The sequence below is a fragment of the Heloderma suspectum genome, chromosome 4 (assembly GCF_057233095.1).
Source record: "Heloderma suspectum isolate Gila_16-S chromosome 4, 16-S_ref, whole genome shotgun sequence".
In the NCBI taxonomy this organism is placed as follows: Eukaryota; Metazoa; Chordata; class Lepidosauria; order Squamata; family Helodermatidae; genus Heloderma; species Heloderma suspectum.
The window spans coordinates 58851327-58870794 of record NC_139461.1 but is presented as its reverse complement, the minus strand read 5'-3'; the positions used below and the strand labels follow the sequence as shown (position 1 = coordinate 58870794).

At 40.8% G+C, this 19468-nt stretch overlaps 1 protein-coding gene and 1 long non-coding RNA gene across 2 annotated transcripts in view; one reads left to right on the top strand and one right to left on the bottom strand.

Moving 5' to 3' along the window:
• The window catches only part of PREX2 (phosphatidylinositol-3,4,5-trisphosphate dependent Rac exchange factor 2), a 218198-nt gene that overhangs the window by 63860 nt on the left and 134870 nt on the right, over nt 1–19468 (top strand). Inside the window, exons 7-12 of the mRNA XM_084848048.1 lie at nt 1694–1827; nt 2727–2830; nt 3837–3986; nt 6956–7100; nt 7501–7601; nt 19192–19295. Coding sequence (XP_084704174.1) covers nt 1694–1827; nt 2727–2830; nt 3837–3986; nt 6956–7100; nt 7501–7601; nt 19192–19295 — 738 coding nt within the window. The remainder of the gene's footprint in view (nt 1–1693; nt 1828–2726; nt 2831–3836; nt 3987–6955; nt 7101–7500; nt 7602–19191; nt 19296–19468) is intronic.
• Nucleotides 1–19468, bottom strand: part of LOC146346880 (uncharacterized) — a 29825-nt gene that overhangs the window by 1635 nt on the left and 8722 nt on the right. The window contains exons 3-4 of the long non-coding RNA XR_014789836.1: nt 6204–6403; nt 1551–1806 (exon numbers count right to left, since the gene is read on the bottom strand). This is a non-coding gene — a long non-coding RNA (uncharacterized LOC146346880). The remainder of the gene's footprint in view (nt 1–1550; nt 1807–6203; nt 6404–19468) is intronic.

Genomic DNA, 19468 nt, shown 5'->3' with positions numbered 1-19468 from the left:
ATTTTTGTACTACCTTTTCTTCCCCGAAAATGATTGTTTTGACTACATAATCTCTGCCTGTACAACTTTAATATAATCTAATTCAACTCCTTAGCAGAAGCTGAGGATTTGGAAAAGAAAGAGAAGGCCCTACTGAGTCGGCTGAAGCATTGTTAAATCAATTCACAGCTAATTGAAATGTGTGTGTGTTCTGATTTTGAATTTCTAGTTTAAGCTGCATATAAAGCTATAGCTGTAATATTTAGGACATGAATAACTTCATGTTTTTCAAGAGCTTTCTATTTTAGCTGAGCTCTATAGAGCTCTTATTCTTTATTGGTTAATACTGGTAGGTGATAGTCTACAATTGGTTTGCACACTATTTTGGGGTGCATTTTTGGACTTCCTTGCTGGTCTGGGAATGTGTTTATTTATTTATTTATTGCATTTATATCCCGCCTTTTTTCCTCTTGCAAGGAACCCAAGGCGGCTTACATTATCCTCCTCCTCTCCATTTTATCCTCACAACAACAACCCTGTGAGGTGGATTGGGCTGAGAGTGTGTGACTGGCCCAAAGTCACCCAGTGAGCTTCCGTGGCCGAGTGGGGACTAGAACCCGGATCTCCCAGCTCCTAGTCCAACACTCTTGCCACTACACCACACTGGCTCTCAGTGTTCATGCTTCTGCCAATGCAGTTGACACTGTGCTTACAAAGCATGTAAGTAATTGCATTTCCAAAGAGAACTATAGCAGCAAGAGCTCTGTATGTTAAAAAAATGTGTAAAGGGGCTGGTCATATCTTCCAGACACCACACCACACCTCCAACCTTTGTAGGCTTTTCAGCAACTAATGAGGTTCCATGGTTCAGAAGTAAACCACATACTTTGCATGCATAAGGTCCCAGGTACAGTTTTCAGTATTTTCCGATAAGGCATCGGAAGAATCTCATGGCATTCCAAGTTTTCATATATCCAGTTGATTGTGGCTGCAATCCAGGTGGGTGCATGCAAATTCTCTGAAAGCCTCTCCTCAGAATCTGCTTCCAGAGAACATGGAACAGGTTCAAACAGCAGGTTATGAATTTTGTTTTGGGGGTGAGACCATGCCACAGTGGCTGAGATATGCTTTGTATGTAGAAGGTCCAAATTTAGTCTCTGCCATCTCCACTTAGAAGGACCAGGTAGGACTTAAGGACTAAAAGGACCATGGGAAAGTCCTCTGTCTGAGACTCCGAAGAACAGCTGCCAGTCAAAACAAATAACTGGGCTAGAGAGACAAATAGTCTGACGTGGTATAAGGCATCTTCCTATGTACAAGAGCAATTTAAGGGGAAACTCAGAGGAAAGTAATGACCACATGCTGCAATTTGTTGGCTCTGTAGGATCACCTGCTAAGAGGGAAACTTTCAGAAAACATGTAAGTGCATGCTCGTATGGTACCCAGGCATCTCATTAGACCAAAGTCAATCATTTGATTCAGAGGAAAAATTACTAATACATAATAAAGCATTTCTTAAAACAAGTTGTGGTAGTAGATAATGCCTATGCATATATACGTTTAAATAATACCTGCAATAAAATGTGATATTTTCTTTTCTTGATTAACCAAAACTGCAAAGTTTGTGTGGAAAACCTGCATGTTTATTGGTTTTACCAACGTCTAACAGCTTTCAGGGTCCAATCCATTGTTTCTTCTATATATTTTTTGTTAGGGATCTAACATCACAGACACGTGCACTGAAATGCTGATGTATGGAATTTTGCTGAAAATCTCTGCAGGAAATATACAGGAACGGGTGTTTTTTCTTTTTGACAATCTTTTGGTCTATTGCAAAAGAAAGCATAGGTAAGATACATTTTATCAGTTTATGTGTTGAAAGCTGACCTTATAAAACAAAATGATTTGGATTTCAATGTTAAAAATATTTCTGATACTCTGATTTAACTACTATAATGGTAAGATATACACTTATTTTTTGAAATATATGACTTCATCCAATGCAAAGTAAACTATACAAAAGATAGAATAATCTTAGAGTAAAAATTTAAAGATGACAGAGCATCTTTCTCTCTGTCATTTCAAACTTAATTTCATAACAGAGTTGATTTATTTGTTGGAGCATACATAATAAAATAAGGAGTCTGTATAGTAATCATTTTTAAAATAAGATTTCTGGCATCTGTAATACAATTAATTGCTAATGATGAACAGGCCCAGTTTGGATGTCACAGTAAGTCAGGGTCCTGTGGTACCCTGGCTTACAGTTTACAACCATTTACAAGCATTGCACCAGCCACTGTGTGAACAGAATGCTGGACTAGATGGAGCCTTGGACTGACCTAGCATGGCTCTTATGTTCTTATGTACATGGTGCCCAGTCACTCCCACTGCAAATGAGAGTTATTCAGCAAATTGTGGACTTTTTGTCGATGGTTTGTTTAGTGTGACATACAAACCTCTCCCCTGACAAGCCAGATAAATAATGTATAGTTTGTTCTTGGGTTATTTTTATGGCTTGTCAGGGGAGAGAAAAGCCAGAGTTCTGGGCTCGCATGTCACACTAATGTCTGTGGTTTGTTGACCCACTCCTGATTGCAGTGGCAGTGCTTGGACAGTGTGCACCAGCACACTGCTCGTAAATGGTTAGTGTTACATGGGAATCGAGCTGCAGTCTTGATGCTCATGGAGTAAAAATAGTAATGCTAATGTTTGGACAATGCTTTTGTGCCCCTACCCTTCATAAGACGATTGAAGAACAGCAAAGCATCTACAGAAGGTCATCGGTATCTCTTCCGAGGCAGAATAAACACTGAGGTGATGGAAGTGGAGAATGTAGATGATGGTACAGGTATGTGTATCTGCACCAATCTCATAATCTATTTAAATATAAGTGTCTCTCTTTTTAAAAACAACATTTGGTTGGCTTTGTAACCTATGTCTTATATGACAAACATTCATGCAATTATTTGGCACTAGCTAGCAGAAGGGAAATGGAAGACCAAATATTAGAAGAATAAGAGTTGAGCTCCTATGTATAAACAAAGACCTGTAGTCTTTATTAGGCCTTGATTCTATGAGCTACCATGCCAAGGCAGTATGGAACAAGGACCCCGGTGGTGGCAAAACTTGTTAGTGCTAGTTCAGGGCTAGCAACAGCCACTCATTTAGCATCCAGGGGGGCATTTATCTGCGTCAGAGCCCAAAACTCTAAGGATTTTTTAAAAAGGCAAGTATAGCAGAGCTGCATCTTTTTTTTCAAAGTACAAGACTGCTTTACCTGCTGTAATGGAAGCTACCATTGTTCTGTAAGCACTGGTTCTTTGCTTGGGGCACACTTTGGTTTTGATGGTGTTATCTCTTGGTGGATGGATGATCCTGTCTGAGATTAATAGATTGGTTTAGATAGCCTTTTGGTCTCCTCCAACTCTGTGATTTCATAGAATTGTAGGGTTGAAAGGGGCCTATAAGACCATCGAGTCCAACCTCAAAGCACAAATTTGACTGTTGGTGCTTGAGATGCTGAAGTACATTCATAATTCTGGGCCACCAAAGTCAGAAATGAAACCAGTGATAAGACTGAAAAGCTTCCCAGCTGTTTCTCAAATGAGTTCTGATATACATGAAGGAAGCCAGTTAAAAGCCTCCTCATAATCTGGAAGAAAGCTCATATAAGTATGCTAGCATTTATTATCTGTGAAGTGATGTGTTGTTGTTTTTTTTAAGTAAAACCAGAGTATATTTTTTCATTGCTTATAATTCTTCTTTTTATCTTAGGGCAGAATCAGAAATTATTTTGTCTGGACCAAACATTCATGCACATCTCTAAATATTTCCTTTCTGTTATCCTTTTCCAGCTGACTATCACAGCAGTGGCCACATTGTTCTCAATGGTTGGAAGATACATAACACAGCAAAGAACAAATGGTTTGTGTGTATGGCCAAGACACCTGAAGAAAAGCAAGAATGGCTGGAAGCTATTCTAAAAGAAAGGGAAAGAAGGAAAGGTAGAACTTGTGGAATTTTCACATTATAATTTTTTTCTAGGCAATGTTGCACCTACAAGAAGATTGGTTGTGTGCCTCTTGTCCTTTGCTTTCTTTAGCCTGAGCTGCTTAGCCTCCTACTTTGGCATAATTTCAGAAAGGTGGAAAACGTAACTTCAGAATTAAAATCAAATCTTTTCTTTCATGACTCATGAGACGGTAGATGTAGGATAGGATTGTAGTATGTGTGTGTAACAGGCCCCATTTTACAAGTGACGCTTGGGCCCAGGTTGAGGAAATGTGTTTTGGATCCCCCATTAGGTTTGTGTAAGTGGAGTATTTTTGATGCACAAGAAACCCATTGGGTAGAAAGGCCCCTAGTGGAAAAGTACAGCCAGAGCTTTGAGGTAAACAAAGTAGGAATAAGAGTAAAATGATCTGTCACATCAGTTATCAAATTAGAAACTTTTTAAACATTTCTCAAGCAATTTTATTTTGACAATCTATATATTTCTATCTCCTCTCATGTCAAAAACATCTGTGTAAACACCTGTTTTAAAAAGCACAATGCATTGACTTAATTACAAGTAGAAAACAGATGATTCAAGAACAAAGGAGTTTACAGATTTCAAACACCTTTGCTAAAAGTAGCCATAAACAGCATCCCATTCACCATGAATAAAAGGAAGCTTTAAATTCTTTTGTTTACTTTATAAGATGGCATTGACCAAATTTATGCTCACTTCCATGGATACAGACTAATTTAAAAGATTTGCACAATTATAACTGAAAAAGAAATTGAGCTGACTTTCTGAAATGGAGAGCTTATGCTCTTGCAAATACAGCCAAAGTTTTTATCTACTTGAAAAAAAAAGACTGGGAGGAGATTAGGAGAAGACTGTTCACTCCCTCACTTATCCCTTAGATTTTTAAGCATTGTGGGCATTGTCCCATATTGTAATGTTACCAAATGTTGTATTTACCAGAGTCAAAGTATGGATTTCTTCTGTTCATAATGCTCAGCAGCATTAAGAATCAAGTGTTATTTCCTCACAAAATTCTTCTCCTACTCAGAGTATGAACCAAGCATCTGGCATGCGCATAGTCCAAGAACATATTCCAAGGTGCCTCAGTAGTCAGTAGAAACATGGAAACTACATGTCCAACGTTTCCTTGCACTGTTGTGAGCATACTCTGTAGCACCCCAGTGCAAAAATTCCTGGGATATGTAGTTTCCATGCACCCAGAGAACTTTTCATTATTGGTTAATGTATAAATTTAATTATTGGGTAATTGTAAACAAACAAACACCTCTGGTTCCCTAGGAAACTATGGGTTGGATTCAGACTTAATCATACTTAGAGCAGACACATCAAAATCAGTGGGAGTTACTTAGTCTTTACTATGTTAAGTCCCATTTATTTAAATGGGTTTACTTTAACTATTGCTCAGTCTGGATCCAACACAATGCCCTGGTTCGCATGGCACGACAACCCACCATGGGGGCTGTGGTGTTATGTGAGGTGTCTGGTTTGCCTTGGTTTGTTGTGTCATGCAAACCCCAGGTAGTAGGGGTTGTTTGAGGGCTGGACAACCCTCAAATAACCCATGGCTTGTTTTAGAGTTATTTGAGGTTTTCTAACTCTCGACCTATGCTGCCTGGGTTTGCATGACATGATAAGCCACGACAGGTTGGGTGACCATAGGTGCCATGCAGAAATGGTGCCTGCAGGAGCCCAGCACAATGCAACAGCCCCTAGGGGTAAATTAAGCCATGGTGGTCTGTCATGTCATGTAACTAGGTCTATATGTCCCATAGTCCTTAGCCTGAAATGCTGCCTTTTCAGTATTCTAAGCACCAGGAAGGTATGGAAGTCTGCTTGTTCATGCCGCTGGTGCTACCACCAACAGATATGTTTTGGATGAAGGGAAGAGTAGTAGAGCAAGGCTCATTGATGGGGGGCTTGGTGGAGGCGTTTGGGCCCTTTCCACACCTAATGATGTCACTGGGCATGCAACAGAGTTTCCAAAGTTTGGAACTGGGTTCTAGAAAATAGCTCATATTAGCTGAGCTGTATTCTGAATTGAGCTGAGGAACGTTCACCCATCGCTGCCACTGAGTAGCCTCACATTTGATGGGGCGTAACTTTATAATTAGAATTCATAATGCAAAGGAGTTTATAAATACAGAGAAATTTAATCAAGAAGAGTTTAGCCTGCAGGTTCAAGGTGACTTACCAAAGCACTCTTTTCCAAAGGTTGTTACTTCCTGCAGTCTGATCCAACTGTGGAACATTAACTGTGTGTGCCTTAGGCCTCAGGGGCAAAGAGTAATAGTAGAGGCATAGTTTTGTGGCTGGGTAGATTTACTTTTGTCTGTCTTCAGTTAGGCCTCTCAGGAAATATGGTAGTTAGGCTCTAATGGACAGAAGCAACTCCTGTACAAACAGAAACAAATATCAGCTTTTGTGTGAATTGTACTGCTTACTCTTAGGCCCTGTCCTTATTATCTAATTTTGTCAACCTGGTACTGCAGCTGTGTCCGGTTTCCCTGGCAACTCCACAGGTAGACTGAAACTCAGCCCATTCAGACTTTTGAAATCTCACTTTTGAGGTGAGATCCCTGTTGAATGGTAATGTCTGAAAAGACTCTGTAGTCACTTTGGATTTGGCAGGGATCTTTCCAGACTTGCTACCCAAGATCCTTATAACTGAAGATACAAGGAATTGAACATGGGACTTTTTAGTATTTCTTGTTTATATTTTTAGTCTATAGGAAAATGATGCATACATTCTTTTATTGGAAATAATTAACTGCTTCTTCTCAATAATGTTACCATTGTGTTTTTGTTAAAAGACCTTTAAATATGCCCCTTATCTTTCATCTAAAGTGTCGAAGCTTGAAATATGAAAAAAAATGTTCAGTTGAAATTATAAAGGTCAATACTTAGAAACAGTTCAAAATGACTGAATTTTGGTTTATTTCCCAGGGCTAAAACTAGGTGTGGAACAAGATACTTGGGTGATGATCTCTGAACAAGGAGAGAAGCTTTACAAAATGATGTGCAGACAAGGAAACTTGATCAAAGACCGGAAGAGGAAATTAACCACTTTCCCAAAATGCTTCCTTGGAAGGTATATATTTGTGCTTTGGATTTTACCACACTGGAAGCTTTTATTTGTCATTCTTTTATTTGTCATTATAAGGTTTATTATGCCAGATTCCTCTAACCTGTCTGCACCTGTCTCATGGTTTCTTGATAAAGGAAACAGAGGATTTAGATCTTTGTACAGGTAGCATGCACTTTCAAACAGCAAATTTATGCTGTTATCCTATACACACTTACCTGAGGGTAAGTTCTACTGAACGCAACAGGGCTTCTGCGTAGACATGTATAGGTTTGCACTGCCAAAAACCAAACCACGTTCTTTTGTTTCCACAGCAATTTTGCTTCAATTGGTGCCACAAGTTCCTATAACTTGATTTTTAAAACATGATAAAGTAATTCTTGTTTTAATTACTTTTTATAACTAGTGAGTTTGTATCCTGGTTGCTGGAAACTGGAGAGATTCACAGACCCGAAGAAGGTGTTCATCTTGGTCAGGCTTTGCTAGAGAATGGCATTATCCACCATGGTAAATATGTGTGTGCACCCCCCTCGCCCCAATAATTTTCAAATATTTAACTTTTTTAGTTCAGTGTTTGTCTGCAGGTGTGTCTGCAGTTCTGTTATTATACCTGTCTGTATGACTTCCAATTGTTCTAGCCCAAGGCTGCTGATAGAGTCATTGGAGCAATGTGGTATACCATGTGTGTTCTAGACCTCTGTCCTACATGACTAGCTTTCAGCTTATTCAGAGGTACAAGCGGATTCCATCTAGGCTAAAGATATTGCCTGTTTAATCGAGGGAGTAGTTCCTGGCCCATAATAGAATTTCTTTAAAAAAACCTACCCTGGATCCTAGGAGAATTATTGGTCAGTCTTAAATCTGCCATACTTAGGCAAGGTTACAGAGCTCATGGTGACAGATCAACTCTAGGATCTCTTAGAAGAAAGCAAGTACTTAGACCTATTTCAATCTGGTTTCATCCTGGGGTTTAGAATGAAATAGCCTTGGTCTTTGCCAGAGGAATGTGATCTTGTTGACTTATGGTACTTCTTAGTGGCATTCAATACCATTGGACATGCTGTCCTTCTGGATCAACTGACCAGGTAGATTGCTGGAAGCTTTTGTGGTGCTATAAGATTCTATCTTGTCCCCCTTGTTGCATAATGACGTACATGAAGCAGCTGGGAGATATTCTGGAGTTCAGTGTCATCAAATATGCTGATAACATCAAGTTATAGTTTTACTTTACTTCAAATCCTAGTGATGTGATGAATTCTCTGAACCAGTACCTGGAATCAGTAATATTGGTTGCATTGTTATATTGTGGTTTTAAGCTTTTATATTTTATAATGTTTTATGTTGCACTCTATGGTTTTAATTTTTGTGAACTGCCCAGAGAGCTTCGGCTATTGGGCAGTATAGAATGAAATAGATAGATAGATAGATAGATAGATAGATAGATTAGATGAGGGCTAATAAACTGAATTACAATGAAGATAAGGCTGAGTGGATAATGAGTGAGTCTGCTGATACAAAGGATCAGGAAATGGGAGGTGTGTGTCAGGAGCGCCCTAGCTGCCTCTTGCAGTCCCCACCAATAGCCAACTCAGAACACAGATGACGAGGAATTCTTTCCAAGGCTTTATTCCTTGATTACTTTATGACTCTTTCAGAATACTAGTTGCTAGCGCCAAAGCAAGGAACAGCACTGGGGAAAGATAGCTGAGTAGCCTAAGCTCCAGGTAAGGCAGTTGGTCCCTGTTTGAAGGAGAATCACGGGAAGACCCTGAACTTATGGGCTAGGGAGAGATCCTCCCTCTTTCCCTTGGGTCCTTGGGACGCGACCGTTGTTTGCACACCAAACGAGCACTACGCCTCCTTTCCGCGTCCTCCATCTGTCATCGCTCCCTGCATCTGCGCCAAGCTTCCAGCAAGCCCCCCTCCAGCACTCTCTCACTGCCAGGGTCACTATCTATCCCAGGAATGCTGGCAGGAGGAATCTCTGCCAGCTGCTGTGCTTGTGACAGATGAGCGAGCTCCTCTCCCACAGATTGCTGTTCCTCCTCAGAATCAGAACTGCTCTGGTGCTCTATTGGCTCAGTTTCCACCCTGACAGGAAGTTGGTGATGGGGTCTTGCTCCTTCTGTAGGACCAGGTCCACTTGGATCCAGCTTTGATGTTTGCTTTTCAGGTGGTATCTATGGCCAAGCATAATGTTTTCCAGCTATACCTGGGGTGCCACCTCCACCCTCTCCTGGACAACGGAGATTTTGCTATCATGATAGACTCCTTAGTAATCTCTAGGTTGGACTATGGTAATATCCTTGACAGGGAGGTGCCTTTGACAAGTGCTCAGAAATTATGCTTGCTCCAGAATGCTGTGGTGAGCTTACTGACTAAAGCCTATAGAAAAGAACACATAGCACCTATTCTCAAAGAGTTGCACAGGTTACAAGTAAATTTCTGGGCATAATTCCGAGTGGTGGTTTTGGACTTTAAACCCCTAACAGTTGAGGTGAGAAGTGATTGCCCATATCTGAGCTTATTTGTTCACTTTCCTGCCTGTCATTCCTACCCTACCCTAAGTAGTCTCAGTCCTGACTATCTGAATTAGTGCCTATTCCCATAAGCTCCCTCCTGTACTTTAAGCTTGGCCAGAGATACCCACTGCGAACACTCTTGCCATATGAGGTGTAGCAGGTAGTTCCTTGAACCTGCATGAGAGTGAGCAAGAGGCTGAAGGTCAGTCAAGCAGAGGTGACGAAACCCAGGCCTACAACAAGAAGAAGAGAAGAGTAGTAGTAGTGGGAGACTCCTTGCTGCATGCGATCGAGACCCAAGTATGTTGCGAAGACCCGTGGACTCACTAGGTATGTTGTCTCCCAGGAGGACAGATTAGAGACATGACTGAAAGGTTGCCTGCACTAATAAAGCCCACTGACAGGTATCCCTTTCTTCTCATCCATGTGGGAACAAATGATACTGCCAAGCGGAGCTACAAAGAAATAACGTCAGACTTCGAAGCTTTGGGAAAGAAACTCAATAACTTTGGGGCCCAGATAGTTTTCTCATCCATCCTTCCAATAGTTAGAAGAGCAATAGAAAGGGAAAGAAAAATACTCTGGGTGAATGACTGGCTATGAAGGTGGTGCTGGTGCGAGAGATTTGGATTCTGGGACCATGGGCTATACTTCCTGGAAGATGGGCTGTTGGTAAGGGATGGGTTGCACCTCACAAAGGCTGGGAAGAATGTGTTTGGCCACAGCATGAAGAACTTCATCAGGAGGGCTTTAAACTGAATCCTTCGGGGAAGGGAGATGTAAAGTTGGAGGTAACAATGGACGTAGGCTCATGCACTGCAACGGAGAGAACAGCTCTAATAGTGTCCAGTAATAGTCTTCAGACACATGTAGGAAGAAAGCCAGACTATGAAGCACATGGTCTTCAGTGTCTATATACTAATGCCCAGAGTATGGGAAACAAACAGCACGAACTTGAACTCTTAATACAGGAGGGAAATTATGACTTGATAGGTATAACTAAGTAACTGAGACTTGTTGGGATGACTCTCATGACTGGAATACAGCAATTGAAGGATATAACTTGTTCAAAAAGAACAGGAGGAACAGAAAGGGAGGTGGGGTTGCACTGTATGTGAAAAATACATATCTCTTCACAGAAATACAGGAGGATGAGCTTGGTAGCCCCATTGAGAGCATCTGGATCAAAATAAATGGAGCAAAGAATAAAAGGAACCTGGTGGTCAGAATCTACTATCAGCCACCCAATCAAGGAGAAGACGAGGATGAAACTTTTGACAAGCAAATAGCCAATGTTTTAAGGAAGCATGATGTAGTAGTAATGGGGGACTTCAATTTCCCTGATATTTGTTGGGAGACAAATTCTGCAAAACATGGCCCCTCCAGGAAATTCCTGACTTGTGTGGCAGATAACTTCCTCCTACAGAAAGTAGAGGAAGGAACTAGAGGATTGGCTATCCTTGACTTGATCCTAACCAACAGGGATGACTTAGTGGATCAAGTAGCAGTTACAGGAACTCTGGGGGAAAGCGAACATGTTATACTTGAGTTCTTGGTTCTAAGGGAAGCAAAAGCCAAGGGTAGTCAAACATGTACCCTGGATTTTAGGAAAGCCAATTTAATCACCTCAGAACTATGATAAGTAAGGTCCCATGGCAAGTGACTCTAATGAGAAAAGGAGTCCAAGATGGGTGGGAGTTTTTTAAAAAGGAAATTGTAAAAGCACAATTACAAACAATTCCAACAAGAAAAAAAGGCGGAAGACAACAGAAGAAGCCAATATGGCTTCACAAAAAACTTAGAGATGACCTGAAGACAAAAAGCACACATATAGGAAGTGGAAGGAAGGCCAGGCAACAAAGGAAGAGTGCAGGCAGGTAGCACAGAATTGCAGGGATGGCATCAGGAAGGCTAAAGCTGAGAACGAGCTGAGGTTAGCGAGGGATGATAAAAACAACAAAAAGGCTTTCTTCAGCTACGTGCATAGTAAAAGACAGATGAAAGAAATGGTGGTTCAGCTATTAAATAAGGATGGCAAAATGATAACAGATGACAAAGAACAGGCAGAGGTGCTCAATTCCTACTTTGGCTCAGTCTTCTCCCAAAAGAGGGTCTATGACACCCCTGGCAAAGGCTGAAGGAGCAGGATTGCAACTTGAGATCAATAGGCATATGGTCAAGGAACACCTAATTGCTTTGAATGAGTTCAAATCTCCAGGGCCAGATGAACTGCATCCGAGAGTAATAAAGGAACTGGCAGAAGAACTATCAGAACCTCTGTCTATTCTCTTTGAGAAATCATGGAGGACGGGGGAAGTGCCAGATGACTGGAGGAGGGCTAATGTTGCCCCTATCTTCAAAAAGGGTAAAAAGGAGGAACCTGGGAACTACAGACCAGTCATTCTGACATCAATCCCTGGGAAAATTCTGGAGCAGATAATAAAGCAATCCATCTGTAAGCACCTTGAAAACAATGCAGTGATTACGCGAAGCCAACATGGATTTGTCAAGAACAAATCCTACCAGACGAATCTGATCTCATTTTTTGATCAAGTCACCTCCCTTGTGGACTGTGGGAATGCTGTGGACATAATATACCTCAACTTCAGCAAAGCTTTCTCAAACTGGGGAAAGGTAACGAGCAGGGTACTGCAGGGCTCAGTCCAGGGCCCAGTGCTCTTCCACATTTTTATGAATGACTTAGAGGAGGAGGTACGGGGAATGCTGATCAAATTTGCAGATGACACAAAATTGGGTGGGATAGCTAATACCTTGGAAGACAGAAACAAAATTCAAAGTGATCTTGATAGACTGGAGCGCAGGGTAGAAAACAACAGAATGACATTTAATAGGGATAAATGCCAAGTACTGCACCTAGGAAAACGAAACCAAATGCACAGTTACAAGATGGGGGATATGTGGCTCAAACACACTACAAGCGAAAAGGATCTTGTAATTGTTGTCGATCACAAGCTGAATATGAGCCAACAATGTGATGTGGCTGCAAAAAAGGCAAATGCTATTTTGGGCTGCATTAATAAAAGCATCTCCAACAAAGGAGATCGTTACCTTATCGTGGTGCTGGAGCTTGAGCACCTCAATGACGTCATGAGCTAAACCGTGAAGGGACACCCAAGATGGGAAGGTCATGGCAGAGAAGTCAGACTAAATACGATCCCTGGGGAAGGAAACGGCAACCCACCCCAGTATTCTTGCCATGAAAACTAAATGGATCAGTACAACCAGAGATAGGTCGGTATACCATTGGAAGATGGGACTTCCAGGTCGGAAGATGGTCAAAATGCTACTGGGGAGGAACAGAGGATAAGTTCATCTAGCCCCAGATGTGATGACGCAGCTAGCTCAAAGCCGAAAGGACAGCTAGCAGCCGATGGTGCTGGTGGTGAACGATGAATCCGATGTTCTAAAGATCAACACAGTATAGGAACCTGGAATGTAAGATCTATAAGACAGGGCAAATTGGATGTGGTTATTGGGGAGATGTCAAGATTAAATATAGACATTTTGGGTGTCAGTGAACTGAAATGGACTGGAATGGGCCACTTCACATCAAATGACCACCAGATCTACTACTGTGGACAAGAGGACCACAGAAGAAATGGAGTAGCCTTCATAATTAATAATAAAGTGGCTAAAGCAGTGCTTGGATACAATCCAAAAAATGACAGAATGATCTCAATTCGAATTCAGGGTAAGCCATTTAACATCACAGTGATCTAAATACACGCCCCAACCACAGATGCTGAAGAAGCAGAAGTAGATCAGTTCTATGAGGATCTACTATCCAGCAGCACCTACTGGATAGTACGCCAAGCAAAGATGTTATTTTCATTACAGGAGACTGGAATGCTAAGGTGGGTAGTCACCTGGAATTACAGGCAAGCGTGGTCTGGGAGAACAAAATGAAGCAGGACATAGGCTGATAGAATTTTGCCAAGACAACTCACTGTGCATAACAAACACTCTTTTCCAACAACCTAAGAGACGACTTTATACATGGACTTCACCAGACGATCGACACCGAAATCAGATTGACTACATCCTTTGTAGCCAAAGGTGGCGGACATCTATGTAGTTGGTAAAAACAAGACCTGGAGCTGATTGTAGTCACAAGAGACCTCTTCCAGAAAATTAGAAACATCGGAGGTAAATTCCACGCAAAAATGGGTATGATCAAAAACAAAGATGGAGCTGATCACGAACTTCTTATTGCACAATTTATAATCAGACTAAAGAGAATAGGGAAGACCCACAGATCAGTTAGATATGAGCTCACTAATATTCCTAATGAATATGCAGTGGAGGTGAAGAATAGATTTAAGGGACTAGATTTAGTAGATAGGATCCCGGAAGAACTATGGACAGAAGTTCGCAACATTGTTCAGGAGGCAGCAACAAAAAAGTCCCAGAGAAAAAGAAAACCAAGAAGGCAAGATGGCTGTCTGCTGAGACACTGGAAGCAGCCCAAGAAAGAAGGAAAGCAAAAGGCAACAGTGAAAGGGGGAGATATGCCCAATTAAATGCAAAATTCCAGAGATCAGGAATTATTTTTAAACAAGCAATATCTGGAAGTGGAAGAAGATAATAGAATAGGAAGGACAAGAGACCTCTTCCAGAAAATTAGAAACATCAGAGGTAAATTCCACGCAAAAATGGGTATGATCAAAAACAAAGATGGCAAGGACCTAACAGAAGCAGAAGAGATCAAGAAAAGGTGGCAAGAATATATGGAAGATCTGTATAGGAAGGATAATAATATCGGGGATAGATTTGACGGTGTGGTCAGTGACCTAGAGCCAGACATCCTGAAGCATGAGGTTGAATGGGCCTTAAGAAGCATTGCTAATAACAAGGCGGCAGGAGACGACGGTATCCCAACTGAACTGGTTCAAATCTTGCAAGATGATGCTGTCAAGGTGATGCATGCCATATGCCAACAAATTTGGAAAACACAAGAGTGGCCAACAGATTGGAAAAGATCAACTTATATCCCCATACCAAAAAATGGAAGCATCAAAGAATGTTCAAACTATCGAACAGTGGCACTTATTTCACATGCCAGTAAGGTAATGCTCAAGATCTTGCAAGGTAAACTCCAGCAATTCATGGAACGAGAATTGCCAGATGTACAAGCTGGGTTTAGAAAAGGCAGAGAAACTAGAGACCAAATTGCCAATATACGCTGGATAATGGAGAAAGCCCGGGAATTTCAGAAAAACATCTACTGTATTTCTGTTTTATTGACTATTCTAAAGCCTTTGACTGTGTGGATCATAACAAATTGTGGCAAGTTCTTGGTGGTATGGGGATACCAAGTCATCTTGTCTGCATCCTGAGGAATCTGTATAACGACCAAGTAGCAACGGTAAGAACAGACCACGGAACAACGGACTGGTTTAAGATTGGGAAAGGAGTACGGCAGGGTTGTATACTCTCACCCTACCTATTCAACCTGTACACAGACCACATCATGCGATGTGCTGGGCTTCATGAATCCAAGGCTGGAGTTAAAATCGCTGGAAGAAACATTAACAGTCTCAGATATGCAGATGATACCACTTTGATGGCTGAAAGCGAGGAGGAGCTGAGGAACCTGATGACGAAGGTGAAAGAGAGTGCAAAAGCTGGGTTGCAGTTAAACCTCAAAAAAACCAAGATTATGGCAACCAGCTTGATTGATAACTGGCAAATAGAGGGAGAAAACGTGGAGACAGTGACAGACTTTGTCTTTCTAGGCGCAAAGATTACTGCAGATGCTGACTGCAGCCAGGAAATCAGAAGACGTTTACTTCTTGGGAAGGACAGCAATGACAAATCTTGATAAAATAGTGAAGAGCAGAGACATCACACTGACAAATGTCCGCAAAGTTAAAGCAATGGTATTCCCCATACTCCAGGAAATCAAGGCAGACTGCTCACTTGAGGGAATGATATTAAAGGCAAAACTGAAGTACTTTGGCCACATCATGAGAAGACAGGATACCCTGGAGAAGATGCTGATGCTAGGGAAAGTGGAAGGCAAAAGGAAGAGGGGCCGACCAAGGGCAAGATGGATGGATGATATTCTGGAGGTGATGGACTTGACCTTGGGGGAGCTGGGGGTGGCGACGGCCGACAGGAAGCTCTGGCATGGGCTGGTCCATGAAGTCACGAAGAGTCGGAAGCGACTGACCGAATAAACAACGACAACAATAGAAGCATAGCTTCCAAATCCCGGGAAGTACTAGTTCCCCTCTACTCAGCACTGGTTAGGCCTCATCTGGAGTACTGTGTCCAGTTCTGGGCACCACATTTTAAGAAGGATGCAGACAAACTGGGGAGGGTTCACAGGAGGGCAACAAAGATGATCAGGGGACTGGAAACAAAGCCCTATGAGGGGAGACTGAAAGAACTGGGCATGTTTAGCCTTGAGAAGAGAAGCCTGAGGGGAGATATGATAGTGCTGTTCGGGTACTTGAAAGGTTGTCACAGAGAGGAAGGCCAGGATCTCTTCTCAATCATCCCAGAGTGTAGGACACGGAATAATGGGCTCAAGTTACAGGAAGCCAGATTCCGGCTGAACATCAGGAAAAACTTCCTGACTGTTAGAGCAATGCGACAATGGAACCAATTCCCTAGGGAGGTGGTGGGCACTCCCACACGGGAGGCATTCAAGATGAGGCTGGACAGCCATCTGTCAGGGATGCTCTGACCTAGATTCCTGCATTGAGCAGGGGGTTGGACTCAATGGCCTTGTAGGCCCCTTCCAACCCTACTATTCTATGATTCTATTCTATGATTCTATGATTGATAACTTTTTCCATCATGACACAATCATCTATGGAACTTCCTACTTTGGGAGGCCTGGCTGGCTATCTCACTTTTTGTATTCAGTCAAAACCTACCTTAATGGGATAGCTTCCCACAATCCTGATTGCATATACTGGTAACTATTGCTTTTTAAGTGCCTGCTTTTAGATGATGAAATTTTAGTTCTATGTTGCTGCTTAGCTTTATTTTGTGGTGTTAAATTGTCGTAATTATAATTGTTGTTTTGGTTTATCTGTTTTATGATTATAAGCCACTTCAGAGTCAATGTTCTTGCCTGAAAAGTGGAATATAAATGCAAATAATAAATATTGTTCAGTTATTGCATAATTGCTAAACTGCCTAATCTTATGAGTTACACAAGCCCCTTCGCCACAACAAGGCAGTGATCCATGAAGGGGATATGAATGCAACTTTTCATCAAATAAAGCCTTTTTCAAAAAGAGAAAAGGAGAATGGATATGTGTTTGAGAGAGAGTCAGGTTTGAAAGTCATTATAGTTCTATTTTATATTGGGGGTTTGCTACACCCAACTTAGTCGAGTGAAGAATGAGGATGGAAAAATTATAAATTGCATTAAATGTGAATGCAACTTTTCATCAATAAACCAAAATAAATCGAGCCTTCTGGATTACATCATATTTATGTAGATTACATTCTGTGACCAGGCAATTAATGTAAAAAAGAAGAAAGGTTGATGCTTGGATGTGCGTTAATTAAAGTAACAGCACTGAGAAAAATCTGATTTTATATAATGGCTATATTCTTTAATTGTTTTAATATTGGAGGTGTATACTATTTTCTTATGCCAGACTGTGTTTATGTGCTCCGTATAAAATTTTTGACAGAAGAAAGATTTTGATGTCAAAGCTGCAACTTCTTTTAAATTGTACTTAGAATTCAATCTTAGATTGACCCAACATAAATTTAATGAAAATTTTATAATGGTGTAATTATTTTAGAACACAAAACTTTGAGTCAGACATACTACTTTTATTAGCATGTGGACCAGCTGTGTTTTCCACAGGAATAGAATTCTTAAAATAAAGTTGAATGAACCATCTGTTTTTGCACAGAGAAAGGGAGAATGGATGTGTGTTTGAGAGAGTCAGGTTTGAGAGTCATTATAGTTCTATTTTATATTGGGGGTTTGCTACACCCAACTTTAATTATATATTTTAAGGAATTTATTATTATTTATTGGGTTAAACCTGCACACTGCATCAGGTATTGTTTGCTAATAATGGGGTAACTTAAAACAATTATGGAGATCGTGGGTAGTATTTTTTGTTTGTTTGCTTATTTTCTGAACTTGTAATGAGGCATAATCACATCTAATGGATGTATGCATACACACACAGACGCATACAAATACAGACTACATAATATGTATGTATTATATATAAAATATGAAATTCTCATAGAAGTCTTGTTTGGTATCCTAGATAACTCCAAGCCATTAATTAGTAAGCACAGCTGTTGTTGTTTTTTTAATACACTGCTGTTAAGAAATGCAAGATAATAAATGCCAGCTTCCTATCACTACAACAAAGAGATTCATACTAGTTAAATTATTTCAATATTAGAGATGAATAAATCAATCTGGACCACAGACCAAGGGTGATCAACATGCAGCTTGTTTCTTCCTTTTTGCAGCACTCCCTCTTAAACATCTCCAGATGCTGCATGTAATTGTTTTTCCTGCTGTTCCAACCTCATCCTTTTGTTCACTCTTTCTTACTGTGCTGTTTCCTGGTTTGAAAACCCTCTGTAAACCAGTTCACTTGTTTTCCTACACTTATTTGGCTACAGGTCTACACCAGACAGACACACACAACACACGCGCAGCTGGTAGCTGCTGTGAGCCAAAATGGATAGAGAAGTGAAACATGAACATGATGGATAACCACATAAAGTATGCTATGCATGAAGGGGTAGAGGAGTAGCAAAGTTGTGAGAAAGGAGAGAAAGTTTATTTGTTAATACTGGGCAAAGTGTTACCAGAGAGAAAAGATAGGATTAAGCAACTGCAATATATATAGCGCTGGTATGCTTGTCTTGATTCAGAATGTATTCTGCTAAAATGGGCTAATTTGGGCTTGATTTGGATTAGTTCATTTTAAAGTTCATCAAGAGCAGGGCCTTGTCATGGCCCCAATGATATCATCAGAAACATGATGATCCCAGAGGCATCCCCACTCTTAACCGCCTTATAAAAGTCCCTGTCCTCTTCTCCAAACGTACCTCCCAGCAGCAGTTCTGAGAGCGGAAGGCTGTTAAGGGGAATGCTGTTTCTCAGGCTTTCGATAGGCCCCAACATGACTTTCCAGCACAAAGATTCCTGGGAATGGTAGTTTGCTTACTGGGAATTCTTACAAAGGGCCCAGAAGGTCTGCCAAACCATAATTTGCAGGGAAGTTTGAACTGGGAAGTTCCTATTGGTAAGGATTAGGTCATAATGAAGGCCTGTAGAGGAACTCCTTGATTGGGACAAATAATCTTAATTACATGTATACAGTACTGTATTTTGAATTGGAAGAGCTATGGGGAACATCGTAGAAAGCGCACTAAAATGTAACCTTGGTAAGCTGCAACAGTGAAAAAGGCAAAACATTTAATACATACCTGTTATGGGATAGTTCATAGTCCTAGCTCCCATGGTTATCTTTTACATAGTTCCATGAATTTCCTTTAAGTCTTAAAGCTATAGAATTTTTCATCTACCTTTATGTTTGCTTTTGTTTTAGTTACCGATAAGCATCAATTTAAACCTGAACACATGCTCTACAGATTCCGTTACGATGATGGTACATACTATCCAAGAAGTGAAATGCAAGATGTAATTTCCAAGGTATGAGCCTTCTAATGTCATAGTATAAATGTAACAGATTAAACATTCTGATTAAAAACCAGGCAGCTGTACTTCACTATGATCAAATTCTACTATCTGTTGTAAGCAACTATTAATGTGAATCAAATTGAATTTTGCATACATGATGTGCAAAAAACTAATTTTATAAAATA